This window comes from Canis lupus, chromosome X (genome assembly GCF_011100685.1).
Source record: "Canis lupus familiaris isolate Mischka breed German Shepherd chromosome X, alternate assembly UU_Cfam_GSD_1.0, whole genome shotgun sequence".
Taxonomy (NCBI): Eukaryota; Metazoa; Chordata; class Mammalia; order Carnivora; family Canidae; genus Canis; species Canis lupus.
In genome coordinates this window covers 60247358-60264709 of record NC_049260.1, presented here as the reverse complement: position 1 = coordinate 60264709, position 17352 = coordinate 60247358, and the positions used below count along the sequence as shown (strand labels likewise).

Sequence of the window (17352 nt, the reverse complement as noted above, 5' to 3'; positions counted from 1 at the left end):
TCAGTGATACAGAAGATAAAATTATGTGGGGCACCTGGATGGCTCAGTCAGCTAAGCATCTGCCATTGGCTCAGGTCATGATCCCAAGGTCCAGGGATCAAACCCCATGTCAGGCTCCCTCCTGAGCAGAGAACCTGCTTTTCCCTCTTCCCTCTGCTCATGCTCTCTTTCACTATCTCTCTCTCTCAGATAAATAAATAAAATATTTTTTAAAAAGAAGATAAAATTATGGAAAATAATGAAGCTGATAAAAAGGAGGGAAGAGGTAATGGATCACAAAGGTAGACTTAGGGAACTTAGTGACCTATTACAAAAATAGCATTTGTATCATACAAGTCCCATAAGGTGAAGAGAGAGAAAAAGGAGCAGAAGGTTTATTTGAACAAATTATAGCTGAAAAATTCCCTAGTCTGGGGAAGGACACAGACATCAAAATCTAAGAAAAGGGGTAGCCCCGGTGGCTTAGTGGTTTAGCGTCGCCTTCAGCCCAGGGCGTGATCCTGGAGACCCGGGATCGAGTCCCACGTCGGGCTCCCTGAGTGGAGCCTGCTTCTCCCTCTGCCCACCCCGCACCCCGTCTCTAATAAGTAAATTTTTAAAAAATCTTTTTTTTAAATAAAATTTTTATTTATTTATGATAGTCACACACACAGAGAGAGAGAGAGAGGCAGAGACACAGGCAGAGGGAGAAGCAGGCTCCATGCACGGAGAGCCCGACGTGGGAGTCGATCCAGGGTCTCCAGGATCACGCCCCGGGCCAAAGGCAGGCGCCAAACCGCTGCGCCACCCGGGGATCCCAATTTTTAAAAAATCTTAAAAAAAAATCTAAGAAGAACAGAGAATTCCCATTATATTTAACAAAACCCAACTATCACTAAGGCATATTATAGTCAAATTCACAAAATACACAGACAAAGAAAGAATTCTGAAAGCAGCAAGGGAAAAAAAGTCCTTAACCTACAAGGGAAGACAGATCAGGTTTACAGCAGATATGTCTACAAAAACATGGCAGACCAGAAGACAGTGGTAGGAAATATTCAACATGCTTAATGTGAACAATATCCAGCAAGGCTGTCATTCAGAATAGAAGGAAAGATAGAGTTCCTCAGACAAACCAAAACTAGAGTTTATGACCACTAAGCCATCCTTGGAAGAAATTTTTGGGGGGACTCTCTTTTTTTTTAGATTTTATTTATTTATTTGAGAGGGGAATGAGGGGAAAGACAGAGAATTCCAAGCAGACACAGAGCACAGAGCCCAATGCAGGGCTTGATCTTATAACCCTGATATCATGACCTGAGCTGAAAGCAGTAGTAGGACATTTATTCAACTGTGCCACCCAGGCATCCTGAAGAATCTATGAATGGAAAAAAAAAACCCAAAAGCAATGAAGACTAGAAAGGAACAGAGACCATGACCAGAAACACCAACTCTACAGGAAACACAATGGCCCTAAATGTGTTTCTTTCAATAATCACTCTGCATGTAAATGAATTAAATTCTCCAATCAAAACATACAGGGTATCAGAATGGATTTAAAAAAAACAGGACCCATTTATATTCTGCCGACAAGAGACTCGTTTTAGACCTAAAGACACCTGCAGATAGAAAGTAAGGAGATGGAGAAACATCTATCATACTGATGGACATAAAAAGAAAGATTAGTCATACTTACATAAGACAGACTAGATTTTAAAACAAAGACTGTAATGAGATAAAGAAGGGCACTATATCATAATGAAGGGGTCTATCCATCAAGAACAATTAACAATTATGCCCCCAACTTGGGAGCATCCAAATATATAAATCAATTAATAATAAACATAAACACATTGATAATAATACAACAATAGTGGGGGATTTTTAACATCCCACTAACAGCAAATGAACAGAACATATAAATAGAAAATCAACAAGGAAACAATGGCTTTGAATGACACACTGGATCAGGTGAACATAATACATATATTCAGAACATTTCATCCAAAAGTAGCAGAATAAACATTCTTCTCGAGTGCACATGAAACATTCTCCAGAATAGATCACATACTGGGTTACAAATCAGGCCTCAACTGGTACAAAAAGATTGGGATCATACCATGCATATTTTCAGATCATAAGACTATAAAACTTGAAGTCAACCACAAGAAAAAATTTGGAAAGAACTCAAATACATGGAGGTTAAATAACATCCTACTAAAGAATGAATGGGTTAGCCAGTAAATTAAAGAAGAAGTTTTTAAGAATACGTAGAAGCAAAAAAAAAATAATAATAATAATTTGAAAGCAGGGTAGTCCAAAACGTTTGGGATGCAGCAAAGGTAGTCCTAAGAGGGAAGTATATAGCAATACAGGCCTATCTCAAGAAGCAAGGCGAATCTCAAATACACGAACTAAACTTACACCTAAAGGAGCTAGAAAAGGAATAGCAAATAAAGCCTGAATACAGCAGAAGGGAAATAATGATTAGAGCAGAAATAAATGATATAGGAACAAAGAAAAAAAAAAACAGATTACAAAACTAAGAGTTGGTTCAGGGGGCCCCTGTGTGGCTCAGTTGGTTAAGCATCAAACTGTTGACTTTGGCTCAGGTCATGATCTCAGGGTCATGAGAATGAGCCCCACATGGGGCTCCACTCAGCAGGGAGTCTGTTTTTCTTTCTCTCTCCCTCTCCCAATCACCTCTCTCTGCCCCCTACTCTCATACTCTCTCTTTCAAATAAATAAATCTTAAACATAAAATAAAATACTAGCAAATCAATCAGTACATTTAAAAAATTATTCACCATGATCAAGTGGGATTTATTCCTGGACTGTAGATGTAGTTCAAAATTTGCAAATCAAACAAGGTGATATACTACATTAAACAGATGAAAGCATAAGAACCATTTTATCCTTTCAATAAATGCAGAAATAGCATTTGACAAAATACAGCATCTTCTCTTGATAAAAATCCCTTATCAAAGTAGGGATAGATGGAACAAACCCCAATATCATAAAGGCCATATAGTGAAGACACATAACGAATATTATCCTCAATGGGAAAAAACTGAGAGCCTTTATCTTATGCTCAGGAACAGGATAAGGATATCCACACTCACTATTGCTATTTAACATAGTACTGGAAGTCTTAGCCTCAGTAATCAGACAACAAAAAGAAAGAAAAAGCATCCAGATGGGCAAGGAAGAAATCAAACTTTCACTTTTTGCAGATGACATTATATTCTATATAGAAAACTAAAAAGACTCCACCAAAAAAGTGCTAAAAGTAATACATGAATTCAGCAAAGTTGGAGACTATAAAATCAATCTGCAGAAATCTGTTGCATTTTTATACACCAAAAATGAGTAGCAGAGAAATAAATCAAGGAATCGTTAGCATTTACAATTGCACCAAAAAAAAAAACCACAGGAGATATCTAGGACAAAACCAAACTAAAGAGGTAAAAGATTTGTACTCTGAAAACTACAGAACACTTATGAAAGAAATTGAAGAGGATACAAAGAAATGGAAAAACATTCTATGCTCACAGGTTAGAAGAACAAACATTGTTAAAATGTCTATATTAATGAAAGCAATCTACACATTTAATGCAATCTCTACCAAAATACCACCAGAATTTTTCACAGAGCTAGAACAAACAATCCTCAAATTTGTATGAGACCACAGAATACCCCAAGTAGCCAAAGCATTCTGAAAAAGAAAAACAAAACATCACCATTCCATATTTCAAGCTATATTATAAAGATGTAGTCATCACAACAGTATGATACTGGCACATACACAAAAAAAAGACACAGATCAATGGAATAGAATAGAGAGTCCAGAGATGGACCTATAGCTATACGGTCAACTGATCTTCAACAAAGCAAGAAAGAATACCCAATGGGGAAAAAAAAAACCAGTATCTTCAAATGGTGTTAGGAAAACTGGAGAGCAACATGCAGAAGAATGAAACTGGACCACTTTCTTCCACCATATACAAAAAAAATTCAAAATGTATGAAAGACTTAAATGCGAGACAGGAAACCATCAAAATCCTAGAGGAGAATACAGGCAGAAACCTCTTTGACCTCAGCCATAGCAACGTCTTACTAGACATGTCTCTGGAGGCAAGGGAAGTGAAAGCAAAAAGGAACTATTGGGAATTTATCAATATGAAAAGCTTCTGCAGAGTGAAGGAAACAAACAAAACTAAAAGGCATCCTGCAGAATGGGAGATGATATTTGAAAAATGACATCTATGATAAAGGGTTAGTATCCAAGATCTATAAAGAACTTGTCAAACTCAATGCCCAGAATACAAATAATCCAGTTAAGAAATGGGGAGAAGACATGAATAGACATTTTACCAAAGAAGACATCCAGATGGCTAACAGATAGATGGAAATATAATCAATATCACTCATTATCAAGGATATACAAATCAAAACCATAATGAGATACCTCACACTCATCAGAATGGCCAAAATTAACAACTCAGGAAACAACAGATGGTGAGAATGTGGACAAAGGGGACCTTTCTTCTACTATTGGTGGGAATGCAAACCGATGTAGCTGCTCTGGCAAACAGTATGGAGGTTCCCCAAAAAGTTAAAAATAGAACTACCTTATGATCAAGCATTTGCACTAATAGGTATTTACCCAAAGTACACAAATATACAATTCAAAAGGGTACATGTACCCCGATATTTATAGCAGCATTATCAACAATAGCCAAACATGGAGAGAGCGCAAATGTCCATCAACTGATGAAAGGAGAAAAAAGGTTATATAGATACACAATGGAATATTATTTACCCATCAAAAACTGAAATCTTGCCATTTGCAACAACATAGAGAGCTACAGTGTATTATCCTAAGTGACATAAGTCAATCAGAGAAAGAAAAATGCCATATGATCTCACCCGTATGTTGAATTTAAGAAATAAAACAGATGAACATATAGGAAGAGGACAAGAAAAAAATGGAGAGAGGGAAACAAGCCGTAACTCTTAACAATAGAGAACAAACTGAGGGGGATGCCTGGGTGGCTTAGCGGTTGAGCATCTGCCTTCTGCTTAGGGCATGATCCTGGAGACCTGGGATCGAGTCCCACGTCGGGCTTCCTGCATGGAGCCTGCTTCTACCTCTGCCTGTGTCTCTGCCTCTCTCTCTCTCTCTCTCTCTCTCTGTCTCTCATGAATAAATAAATAAAATCTCAAAAAAAAGAACAAACTGAGGGTTGATGGAGGGAGGTGGGTGGGGGTTGGGATAGATGGGTGATGATTATTAAAAAGAACACTTGTGATGAGCACTGGGTGTTGTATGTTAATGAATCACTGAATTCTACTCCATAAGCCAATATTGCACTGTATGCTAACTAAAATTTGAATTAAAAAATAAAATTATGACATGAAAAAGGGAATAAACGTAATAAAAGATGTGCAAGGCATGGGCAGCCCGTTGGCTTAGCGGTCTAGCACCACCTTCGGCCCAGGGCGTGATCCTGGAGACCTGGGATGGAGTCCCACGTTCGGCTTCCTGCATGTAGCCTGCTTCTCCCTCTGCTTGTGTCTCTGCCTCTCTCTCTCATGAATAAATAAAATCTTAAAAAAAAAGATTTGCAAGACATATACTGAAAAGTACAAAACTTTGTACTTTTATTGTGTGGGTAGCTGGTGCCAAAAACAGCAGAGCAGACTTTGTTCCCAAAACAATGTGTTTATCTATTTTGACCTGTCCCTTGGTTCCTGGAAGGAATGGCACAAGGGGCTTGCTTTACTTTCACCTAATTCAGAAGTCTCTCAGAGCAGAAAACGAACAATGAACAGAGTGTTCCTTGAAAATATTTTTTTAAAAGATTTTATTTATTTATCCATGAGAGACACACACACACACACAGAGAGGCAGAGACACAGGCAGGGGGAGAAGTAGGCTCCATGCAGGGAGCCTGACGTGGGACTCCATCCCAGGTCTCCAGGATCACGCCGCAGGCTGAAGGCGGCACTAAACCACTGAGCCACCCGGGCTGCCCTGTTCCTTGAAAATATTGAAAGACAAATGAACAAGCACCTGCTGCCTGGGTCAAAACATTGCAGTTGTGACAAACAATAGATGCACCAAAAATCTGGGGAAGAAAAGCTGAGAAGCCACTTCCTTTGAGAAACAAAAGTTTTATATACCCCAAACAGGATACATACTCAGAAAAGATGTAAGAATTCTCTAAGCTTTCACCCTTGGCAGATATTTATGCTCATTGTAAGCAGGAATTAAAGACTAAGGCAGAGTTGTAAACAGACTAAGTATGCTCCAGTGGCACAACTGGTTCATACACACTACTTACACATAAATAGTTTAGAAAGCTCACTAAGCAAAAACTGCAACCTATAATGCATGACAACAAACTGGGAAAGGAGGAGAATCTGGTTTCCAAAATTGTCACATTATGATATTCAAAATATTTAGTTTTCAGTTGGAAAAAAATTATGAGACACATAAAGAAATAAGAAAGTATGGCCCATTCATAGGGAAAAAAAGAAATGAACAGAAATTATACTTCAGGAAACCTATATTGTACTTCCTGGAAAAAGACTAATCTTTAAAAGATTTTATTTATTCATTTGAGAGAGAGAGAGTGCACAAATGAGTAGTAGGGGCAGAGGGAGACAGAGAAGCAGACACCAGGCTGAGCAGGGAGCCTGATACAGGGCTCAATTCCAGGACCCTGGGACCATGACCTGAGCTGATGGCAGACACTTAAGCAACTGATCCACCCAGGTGTCCCCTACAAAAAAAGACTTTAAATCAGCTATTCAAATTATGGTCAGAGAGGAAAAGGAAACCATGTTCAAAGAACTAAAGAAAAGCAGGTGAGCAATGTCTTGCCAGACAGAGAATATCAATAAAGAGATAGGTCATAACAACAATAAAATGGTAATAATATGAGTATGGGATGATGTGTTAACTAACCTTTATTCTGGTAAACATTTCACAATGTATATCAAATCATCATGTATATCTTTTTTTAAAAGATTTTATTTATTTGTTTATTTGACAGAAAGAAAGAGAGAACAAACAGGCATGGAGAGTGGTAGAGGGAGAGGGAAGAGCAGACTCCCTGCTGAGAACAGAGCCTGATGTGGGGCTCTAGCTCAGGACCCTGGGATTGTGACCTGAACTGAAGGCAGTCACTTAACCAATTGAGTCACCCCAGTGCCCCTTATGTTGCATATCTTAAAAGTATATGATGTTATATGCCAATCATGTCTCAATAAAGCTGGTAAAATAAAACACATTAGTCTCGGGGAAGAATAAAAAAATAGATATCAGAAAAAGGAACCAAATAGAAATTCTTGAGCTGAAAGATACAGTAATGGAAATGATTTAGTACCTCAAAAACACATTTGGGCAGGCAGAAGAAATAGTAATCAGGAAGATAAGTCAAATGATACTCTACATAGAAAACCTAAAAGCCTCCACCCCAAGATTGCTAGAACTCATACAGCAATTTGGTAGCGTGGCAGGATACAAAATCAATGCCCAGAAATCAATGGCATTTCTATACACTAACAATGAGACTGAAGAAAGAGAAATTAAGGAGTCAATCCCATTGACAATTGCACCCAAAAGCATAAGATACCTAGGAATAAACCTAACCAAAGATGTAAAGGATCTATACACTAAAAACTACAGAACACTTCTGAAAGAAATTGAGGAAGACATAAAGAGATGGAAAAATACTCCATGCTCATGGATTGGCAGAATTAATATTGTGAAAATGTCAATGTTACCCAGGGCAATTTACACGTTTAATGCAATCCCTATCGAAATACTATGGAGTTTCTTCAGAGAGTTAGAACAAATTATTTTAAGATTTGTGTGGAATCAGAAAAGACCCCGAATAGCCAGGGGAATTTTAAAAAAGAAAACCATAGCTGGGGGCATCACAATGCCAGATTTCAGGTTGTACTACAAAGCTGTGGTCATCAAGACAGTGTGGTACTGGCACAAAAACAGACACATACATCAATGGAACAGAATAGAGAACCCAGAAGTGGACCCTCAACTTTATGGTCAACTAATATTCGATAAAGGAGGAAAGACTATCCATTGGAAGAAAGACAGTCTCTTCAATAAATGGTGCTGGGAAAATTGGACATCCACATGCAGAAGAACGAAACTAGACCACTCTCTTTCACCATACACAAAGATAAACTCAAAATGGATGAAAGATCTAAATGTGAGACAAGATGCCATCAAAATCGTAGAGGAGAACACAGGCAACACCCTTTTTGAACTCAGCCACAGTAACTTCTTGTAAGATACATCCACGAAGGCAAAAGAAACAAAAGCAAAAATGAACTATTGGGACTTCATCAAAATAAGAAGCTTTTGCACAGCAAAGGATACAGTCAACAAAACTAAAAGACAACCTACAGAATGGGAGAAGATATTTGCAAATGACCTATCAGATAAAGGGCTAGTTTCCAAGATCTATAAAGAACTAATTAAACTCAACACCAAAGAAACAAACAATCCAATCATGAAATGGGCAAAAGACATGAACAGAAATCTCACAGAGGAAGACATAGACATGGCCAACATGCACATGAGAAAATGCTCTGCATCACTTGCCATCAGGGAAATACAAATCAAAACCACAATGAGATACCACCTCACACCAGTGAGAATGGGGAAAATTAACAAGGCAGGAAATCACAAATGTTGGAGAGGATGCAGAGAAAAGGGAACCCTCTTACACTGTTGGTGGGAATGTGAACTGGGGCAGCCACTCTGGAAAACTGTGTGGAGGTTCCTCAAAGAGTTAAAAATAGACCTGCCCTACGACCCAGCAATTGCACTGTTGGGGATTTACCCCCAAAGATACAGATGCAATGAAATGCCGGGACACCTGCACCCCAATGTTTATAGCAGCAATGGCCACGATAGCCAAACTGTGGAAGGAGCCTCGGTGTCCATCGAAAGATGAATGGATAAAGAAGATGTGGTTTATGTATACAATGGAATATTACTCAGCCATTAGAAACGACAAATACCCACCATTTGCTTCAACGTGGATGGAACTGGAGGGTATTATGCTGAGTGAAGTAAGTCAATCGGAGAAGGACAAACATTATATGTTCTCATTCATTTGGGGAATATAAATAATAGTGAAAGGGAATATAAGGGAAGGGAGAAGAAATGTGTGGGAAATATCAGAAAGGGAGACAAAACACGAAGACTCCTAACTCTGGGAAACGAACTAGGGGTGGTGGTAGGGGAGGAGGGCGGGGGGTGGGGGTGAATGTGTGACAGGTACTGAGAGGGCCACTTGTTGGGATGAGCACTGGGTGTTATTCTGTATGTTGGTAAATTGAACACCAATAAAAAATAAATTTATTATAAAAAAAGGAAGATAAGTCAATTACAACTATCCAGCTGGAGACACACAAAGAAAAAAAGAATAAAGAAAATTAGCAGAATCTAAGAGACGTGTGACAGAATCAAGCACAACAGTATACACATAATAAGAGTCCCAGCAAAAGAGCAGAGAGAGAATAGGCAGAAAGAATATATATATATATATATATATATATATATATATATATACTGAAAATGTACCAAATTTGATGGGAGACATGAATCTACACATTTAAGAAGTTCACCAAACTCCAAGTAAGATAACACAAAGAAATCCATACCAAGGGATGCCTGAGTGGCTCAGTAGTTGAGTATCTCTGCCTTTGGCTCAGGGTGTGATCCTGCAGTCCTGGGGTAAGAGTCCCTCATCCGGCTCCCAGCAGGTAGCTTGCTTCTCCCTCTACCTCTGTCTTTGCCTCTCTTTGTGTCTTTCACAAATAAATAAAATCTTTAAAAGAAAGAAATCCATACCAAGATAGGCAGACATGCAGAGAATAATGAAAGTACCAAGAGAAGACTGATTTGACACTTAAAAGAGATCCTCAATAAGATTAGCAGGCAATTTTTCACTAAAAACCAAGGTCGAAAAGCCCTGGGATGATATATATATTACCGAATTAAAAAAAATATATGGGGATGCCTGGGGTGGCTCAGCGGTTGAGCGTCTGCCTTTGGCTCAGGTTGTGATCCTGGGGTCCTGGGATAAAGTCTCACATCGGGGTCCTTACAGGGAGCCTGCTTCTCCCCCTTCCTGTGTCTCTATGTCTCTTATGAATAAATAAATGAAATCTTTTTTTAAAAAGAAAGAAAATATGGGGATCCCTGGGTGGCGCAGCGGTTTAGCGCCTGCCTTTGGCCCAGGGCGCGATCCTGGAGATCCGGGATCGAGTCCCACGTCAGGCTCCCGGTGCATGGAGCCTGCTTCTCCCTCTGCCTGTGTCTCTGCCTCTCTCTCTCTCTGTGTGACTATCATAAATAAATGAAAAAAAAAGAAAGAAAGAAAATATGAACCAAGAATTTTAGATTTGATAGGTAAAACAATCCTTTGAAAATGAAGGAAAAAATAAGACTTTTGCAGATAAACAAAAGCACAGAGAATTTTCCTTTAGTAGATCTGCCCAACAAGAAATACTAAATGAAGGTGCGGGCACAGGGGGATAGGGCTGCCTGCTCTGCAGGACGCATAGGCCCCCACCGTGAGGCCCGCCCCCCGGAGACCGCGAGGGGAGGGGTCTCTGTTCTGCACAGCTCCTGGAACAGTCGGCCTGAGTCCGCGCATGTGCGCGTTCCTGGCCCCTCCACCCGTCTGCTTGGAGGTGCACCTGTGCTGCCCCGTAGAGGGGAGACTGTCCACTTATCGGCCCCCCAGCTCCGTGCCAAATGGCTTCCCCGGGGTCGGCAGGGCCATGTTCCACACCTCATAGCTTCCACAGTAGCAGGTCAGGTACCTTTGAGCTTGAGGGAAGTTGGGCTGGGCAACCAAGCCACTGGCAGGTGCGACGTGAAACAGGGAGCCTCCGGGAGGAAACCCGCCGCTCAAAATCAGTTACCGACCCCGACAGGGAAGGATATGAGGCTTACTTGAGTAACTCAGCCCGTTAAGAAGCCGTCGTCACCCTGGACTCTGGTTCAAAAAACTTTCGACTTTCTCTCGACTTTCTCCATGAAATAAAATTTCTTACTTTGTTAGTTGGGCTTGCTTATGGTTTTGCCATTGCTTGCATGTCCTGTACTGCAATTCTGTTATTCCCAAATAAACCAGTTTTTGCCAGTGGGGGAAAAAGAAGAAAGAAAAAATTAAAAAAAAAACATACTAAAGGAAGATCTTTAGATTGAAATTAAAGTACACTAGAGAGTATCTCAAAACCATATGAAGAATTCAAGATCACTAGTAAATGTAACTACATGGGTAAATATAAAAACCAGTATTATTGCATTTTTTAAAAGATTTTATTTATTTATTCATAGAGAGAGAGAGAGAGAGAGAGAGAGAGAGAGAGAGAGAAGGAGAGAGAGAGACAGGCAGAGGGAGAAGCAGGCTCCACGCAGGGAGCCTGACGTGGGACTCCTTCTCAGGGCTCCAGGATCACACCCCGGGCTGCAGACGGCGCCAAACCGCTGCACCACTGGGGCTGCCCAGTATTATTGTGTTTTTTTGTTCACAACTCCTTTTTACTTTCCCATAGATTTAAATAATAATCATAAAGCAATAATTATAAATGTATGTTAAAAGCATGCAATGCATAAATCTGTATTTGATAACTATATAGGAGAGGATTAAAAGTATTAAAAGGACAAGGATGGAGCTGTATAGAATCACTATTTACTATTGAAGTTAAGTTGGCATTAATTCACACTATAGTGTTGCAAGTTTAAGGTATTTATTGTAGTTCTCAGGATAACCATTAAGAAAATAATGTAAAAATACACAGAAAAGGAAATGAGAAGGGAATCAAAATGATATAGTCCAAAAAAATCAAACACAAAAGTGAGTAGTAATGGAGTACATGACAAAGAAAGTATATATGACACATAGAAAATAAATAGCAAAATAGCAGAAGTAAATTCTTCCTTATCACTAATTATTTAAATATAAATGTATTGATTTCTCCACTTAGAAGGCTGAAAATAGCAAAGTGGGTTTTAAAAAGCTCATAATCCAACTATAGGCTGTCTACAAGAGACACACTGTAAATTCAAAGACACAAATAAGGGGATCCCTGGGTGGCGCAGCGGTTTAGCGCCTGCCTTTGGGCCAGGGCGCGATCCTGGTAGACCCCGGATTGAATCCCACATTGGGCTCCCGGTGCATGGAGCCTGCTTCTCCCTCTGCTTCTCTCTCTCTCATGAATAAATAAGTAAACTCTTTAAAATTTTTTATTTATTTATGATAGTCACACAGAGAGAGAGAGGCAGAGACATAGACAGAGGGAGAAGCAGGCTCCATGCACCGGGAGCCTGATGTGGGATTCGATCCCGGGTCTCCAGAATCGCTCCCTGGCCCAAAGGCAGGCGCTAAACCGCTGCGCCACCCAGGGATCCCTAAATAAAATCTTTAAAAGAAAAAAATTAATAAAACAATAAGGAAGATCTCTAAGGAAATAGAGGGCTTGAACAACATTATAAACCAACTACAATGACGGACTTATACAGAACACTCCACCCAACAATATCTTCTCTGACTACAATGGGACAAAACCAGAAATCAATAAAAGAAGGAAATTTGGAAAATTCATAAGTATGTGGAAATTAAACAGCATAATCTAATTAAACAATTGATGGGTCAAAGAAGAAAACACAAGGGAAGTTAGAAAGTTATATGAGATGAATGAAAACAAGAACATAACATACAAAAACATGTGATATAGGGAAAGTATTGCTCAGAGGGAAAGTTGTATCTGTAAATGCCTAAATTAAAAAGAAGAAAGAACTCAAATCAATAACCTAATTTTATAACTTAAGTAACTAGAAAATAAGAAATTATAGGTATAAAATAACCTAAGTAATATAGAAAATATATAGAAGTAATACTAAAGATTAGATTAGAAGGAAGACACACAAAATAGAGAATAGAAAAAAAAGAATACAGAAATAGAAAAACAGACAGATGTTGTTTTTTTGAAAAGGTCAACATAAATCACAAATGTTTAGTTGCACTAAGAGAATTAAATGGCTAATATTAGAAATGAAACTGAGGATATTACTACTAACATCACAAAAATTAAAAGGATTATAATGGGATACTATGAATCATTGTATGCCAAAAATTACATAATCTAAATTAAATGGACAAATTTCTGAAAACAAACACACTACCAAGGCAGCCTTGAAAAGAAATAGAAAATCTAGGAGTATATGGGTGGTGCAGTCCTTTAAGCATCCAACTCTTGATTTCTGTTTTAGGTCACGATCTCAGTGTCCTGAGATCAAGCCTCACATCAAGCTCTATGCTCAGCATGGAGTCTGCTTAATATTATCTCTCCCTCTCCTTCTGACCCTCCCCCCCAAGTGTGTGCAAGCTCTCTCTCTCTCTCTCTCTCTCAAATAAATAAATAAATAAATAAATCTTATAAAAAAGAAAATCTGAACATATCTTATAAAAAGTAAGATCGACTCAGTAATCAAAAACCTCCCCGAACCCTCTAGAACCGATAGTTTCACTGAATTCTATAAACATTTAATGAAGAATTATCACCAATCCCTCTCACAACCTTCCCAAAAATAGAAGAGGAGGAAGCACTTTCTAACTTATTTTATGAGGTTACCATCACCCTGATAACACACTCAGACAAAGATAACACAAAAAAGAAAACTACAGTTAACAATACTCTTTGAGGGCACCTCGGTAGCTCAGTGGTTGAGCGCCTGCCTTTGGCCCAAGGTGTGATCCCAGGATTCAGGATCGGTCCCAGGATGGGATCCCTGCATGGAGCCTGCTTCTCCCTCTGCCTGTGTCTCTGCCTCTCTCTCTGTGTCTCTCATGAATAAATAAATAAAATCTTTTAAAAAATTTTGCCTGTGTCTATCAGATTGTCAAAATTTTCCATTGAAAAAAGGCTCACTATTTGCGATTTCAGTGGAAAGCAGTAACTCTTTCACCTAAATACAATGGGAGCATTTTCAAATTTCAAGAAAATTAAATGAACTAAACTATATATGTCAGAATAAATTTGGAAATAAAATTAGAAACTATTCAATTTTGAAAACTAATTTGTGACTTGCAGACATTAGTAGTGGACAATTAAATTAGAGAACATGAAAACTGGAAAGGCTTTTTAGAGATCATTCAGCCAAACTTCTGTAATGAGGAGAAAATAGACCTTGATTGGTTGGTTTGTAAGCTAAACTTTACATCAGATTCGGAAAATGATCGTGTGTGTTTCAGTTGGCAGTTTCGATTTTATTCAGTATTGGAAGAACTGCATGAAGATTTCAAGTTGGTTTTATATATATTTTTGTAAGCATGCTGGCTAGAAAAGTAAAGAACTTGATCATAATCTAGAACATAGAAAAGAAAATATATAGGATGGTCATACAGATTAGTGTTTAAGAATGTGGTTTCTGGTCTGAATCTTGGCTCTACTACTGTGAGACTTTGTGTTTTGGTTTCCTCATCTGGAAAATGTAGTTAACAAGGGTCTGTGTGCCTCAAAGAGAATAGGGATTACATGAGATAATCCGGATAAAGGATTAGCATAGTGTTGGGTATATACTACACTCTCAGTAAATGTAAATTGCTGTTATTGTTTCGTCATTATGTCAAAGAAAAGCGAATGGATCAAAAAGCATTTTCAGAATAAAGTCAAAATACGTCACTAGCACTTTCAGGTCATTGGGATTGAATCGGAGCCCCTATGAAAAGGTGGAGGGGATCAAATGACGTAGACCGCCTTAGCAACAGGCCCCCAAAGAAGGTGAATTTCAGTAGCCAATAAGAGTCTGAGCTGTGGAAGAGGTAGCCAATGGGTAACGGAAAGAAGAAGAGGGAGGACGCGCCAATTCTTCTGCCTGAGCCTCGGCCCAACAAAATGGCGGCGGCGGCAGCGTCGCTTTGTTTCCGCGGCTCCTGCGGCGGGGGCAGTGGTAGCGGCCTTTGAGCTGTGGGGAGGATCCAGCACCAGCTATAGTGACGACTAAGAGTCCATTGCATTTCTGTTGTAACCCAGGGCCGGAGAGCGCAAAGCGGCGCTCCTACGGTCGTTGAAGCTACAAGGCGTTGAAGTGAAAACATGACTGCTGAGCCCATGAGGTAAAATACAACCCCGTCTCACGGGTCCTAGCGGTCCGGGCCTATGCGCTTTCTGAGTAGTGTGTTTGGGAAAGCTTTGGCTTGGTGAGTTAGGCTTGTGTGTTGCTTAGCGGAAAGATATCGTTTTCTCTTTTAGGAGAGAAGGGTTTCGGAGTTTCGGCGGTAGGCTCTAACCCGGGGTGGGGGTGGGGGGGGCGCGGCCTGGGGTGTTGGGCTCTTCCTTCAACCTCCCCGAACCGATGAAGCTTAGTTGCCCTCGTGTAGTTTATTCTTTGGTGCCTGTGGAATTGAGACCCGTAAGTCGGAGGCGGATTTGGTATCCCGGTCGTTCTTCCTAATCTTTAGGCCTGGAAACTGCGTTGGGAAGGAGAGGAGGTTGGGGGGGGGGGGGGAGGGGGGGAGGGGCGGGCGGGAGGGAGGATGTGAGATTCTGGGACGACTTAGTGGCGTTTGGATAGCAGGAGAAGGGAAATACCTCAGCTTTGCGGATTTTTTTTTTTTTTTTCTGCAGCCCCTGGGGACAAGCTCTTTTTTTGGGTTGAACAAGTGGGTCTCGCTAGCTTTTCACGTTCCTTCTCTACTACCGATCCTAAAGGGTATCCTTGGATTTATCTCTAGGCAAGGCGGTACTATGCAGGGTATACCCCAGTATACTTTTTGTGAAGTCCAGTGTTAATGGGTGGTAAGGCAGATCTCAAATCTTTCTCCACTTTCTGGGCAAATTTCTAGCAAAAGTAATCAGACCCTACTTTTAAAAAATTTATTCCGTTAGGAATGAGGAGCAGGTTAATGTGGGTCGATGGGAAGATTTATTGCAAGGGAAGCTGTGCCTGCCTGGCAGGCCTCTTACCAATCAAGCACGTTTATTAGGTTGAGGTTGTTTTTCTCTTGCGCTTCTGATTTGCCTCTTGATAGTGTCTAAAAATATAAGTTGTTAATATGAAATGTGTACTACTTTTACACAGGTGGCTGGCTGGCTGGCTTGCTTTTCAGGCTGTTTGACATCTGACTTTTCATCCCTTGTGAATTAAGTAATTTTTCTGCTCAGAAACGTATCCTTGGCGCCTAGTGGCAAAATAAAACTACAGGGAGCATGGATCAGAATTGCATTGGTAGTTGGCAAAATTTGCCTTTGAGTAAGTATTGTGACAGTTTAAGCTTTTTAGTGCACTTTACCTAGCATGTAGAATTTGGGTATGAGCCTGTGACACTTACGCCTATTTTTCTACATTAATAAGCAGTAGATAGAAGATGTTTTCCTTCCCCTGAAGAGAAAATATACTTTAGTTCTTAGGTTCTAGGTCCCTAGCTGTGTAAAGATTCTCGTCTTTGGTTTCTGAATTTATGTTAATTGGTCCAACTACAGTAAATCTTTATTTATAGGGTTTTGGGTACTAAGAAGTAGCCAGTACAACTTGTTGGCTGGGTGTTAGGTGCTCAAGTTTGTTTACGTGAAAGATGTACCTTACAGTTAAATTTAACCTCTAGATTTTACTGAAAGTCTCAGGAAAAGGAGACTTCATTCATTTTATGCCAGGAACAGTTTTTTTTTTTTAAATTGGTCTTGAAGAGTGCGTGCTCTTGACCTTCACCTGTATAATCCTAATTCTCAAAACAACCCTATCAGTTAGGTACTTCGTGTTTCTCATTTTACAGCTGAGGAGTAAACTGAGGCATAGAGTCAAAGAACTTGACTAAAGCTATATGGCTTGTAACTGGTGGAGCTAGAATTTAACCTAGTCTTGACTCTAGAATTTATGTTCTTTTTTTTTTAAGATTTTATTTTTTATTCATGAGAGACACAGAGTGAGAGAGAAAGGCAGAGACACAGGCAGAGGGAGAAGCAGGCCCCATGCAGGGAGCCCGATGTGGGGACTCATCCAGGGTCTCCAGGATCACACCCTAGCCTGCAGGCGGCACTAAACCGCTGCGCCACCAGGGCTGCCCTAGAATTTATGTTCTTAACCACAAGGCATTAATGCCCCCTTGAGCTTCCGTGACTAATGTGATTATGATCATTTTAATTTAGCCCAAGTATTACAATGGAAGAACTTCATGTTGGCTGCTATTGTGGTTATTTGTTGTAGGTCTTAGAGTTTGTAGCTGTTACAATATTTTGCATTGTATGTATAGATGAGATAATGAGAATAACTGAAACCTTAATTCCAGTAGAGTCATAAACTGCATGAAAAACCCCTGT

The 17352-nt window shown here is 39.8% G+C and overlaps 1 protein-coding gene across 6 annotated transcripts in view; it reads left to right on the top strand.

Annotated features, from left to right (window-relative positions):
- Positions 1-14893: 14893 nt before the first annotated feature.
- ATRX (ATRX chromatin remodeler) overlaps positions 14894-17352 on the top strand; it is a 332654-nt gene continuing 330195 nt past the window's right edge. For 5 of the 6 annotated variants that reach the window (XM_038587761.1, XM_038587760.1, XM_038587757.1 and 2 more), the window contains exon 1: positions 14894-15152. Coding sequence is in view for 1 of the 6 variants with exons in the window: in XM_038587758.1 (XP_038443686.1) it covers positions 15133-15152 (20 nt within the window). In the remaining 5 variants the exon portion in view is untranslated. The remainder of the gene's footprint in view (positions 15153-17352) is intronic. The other variant, XM_038587758.1, reaches the window with a different exon arrangement.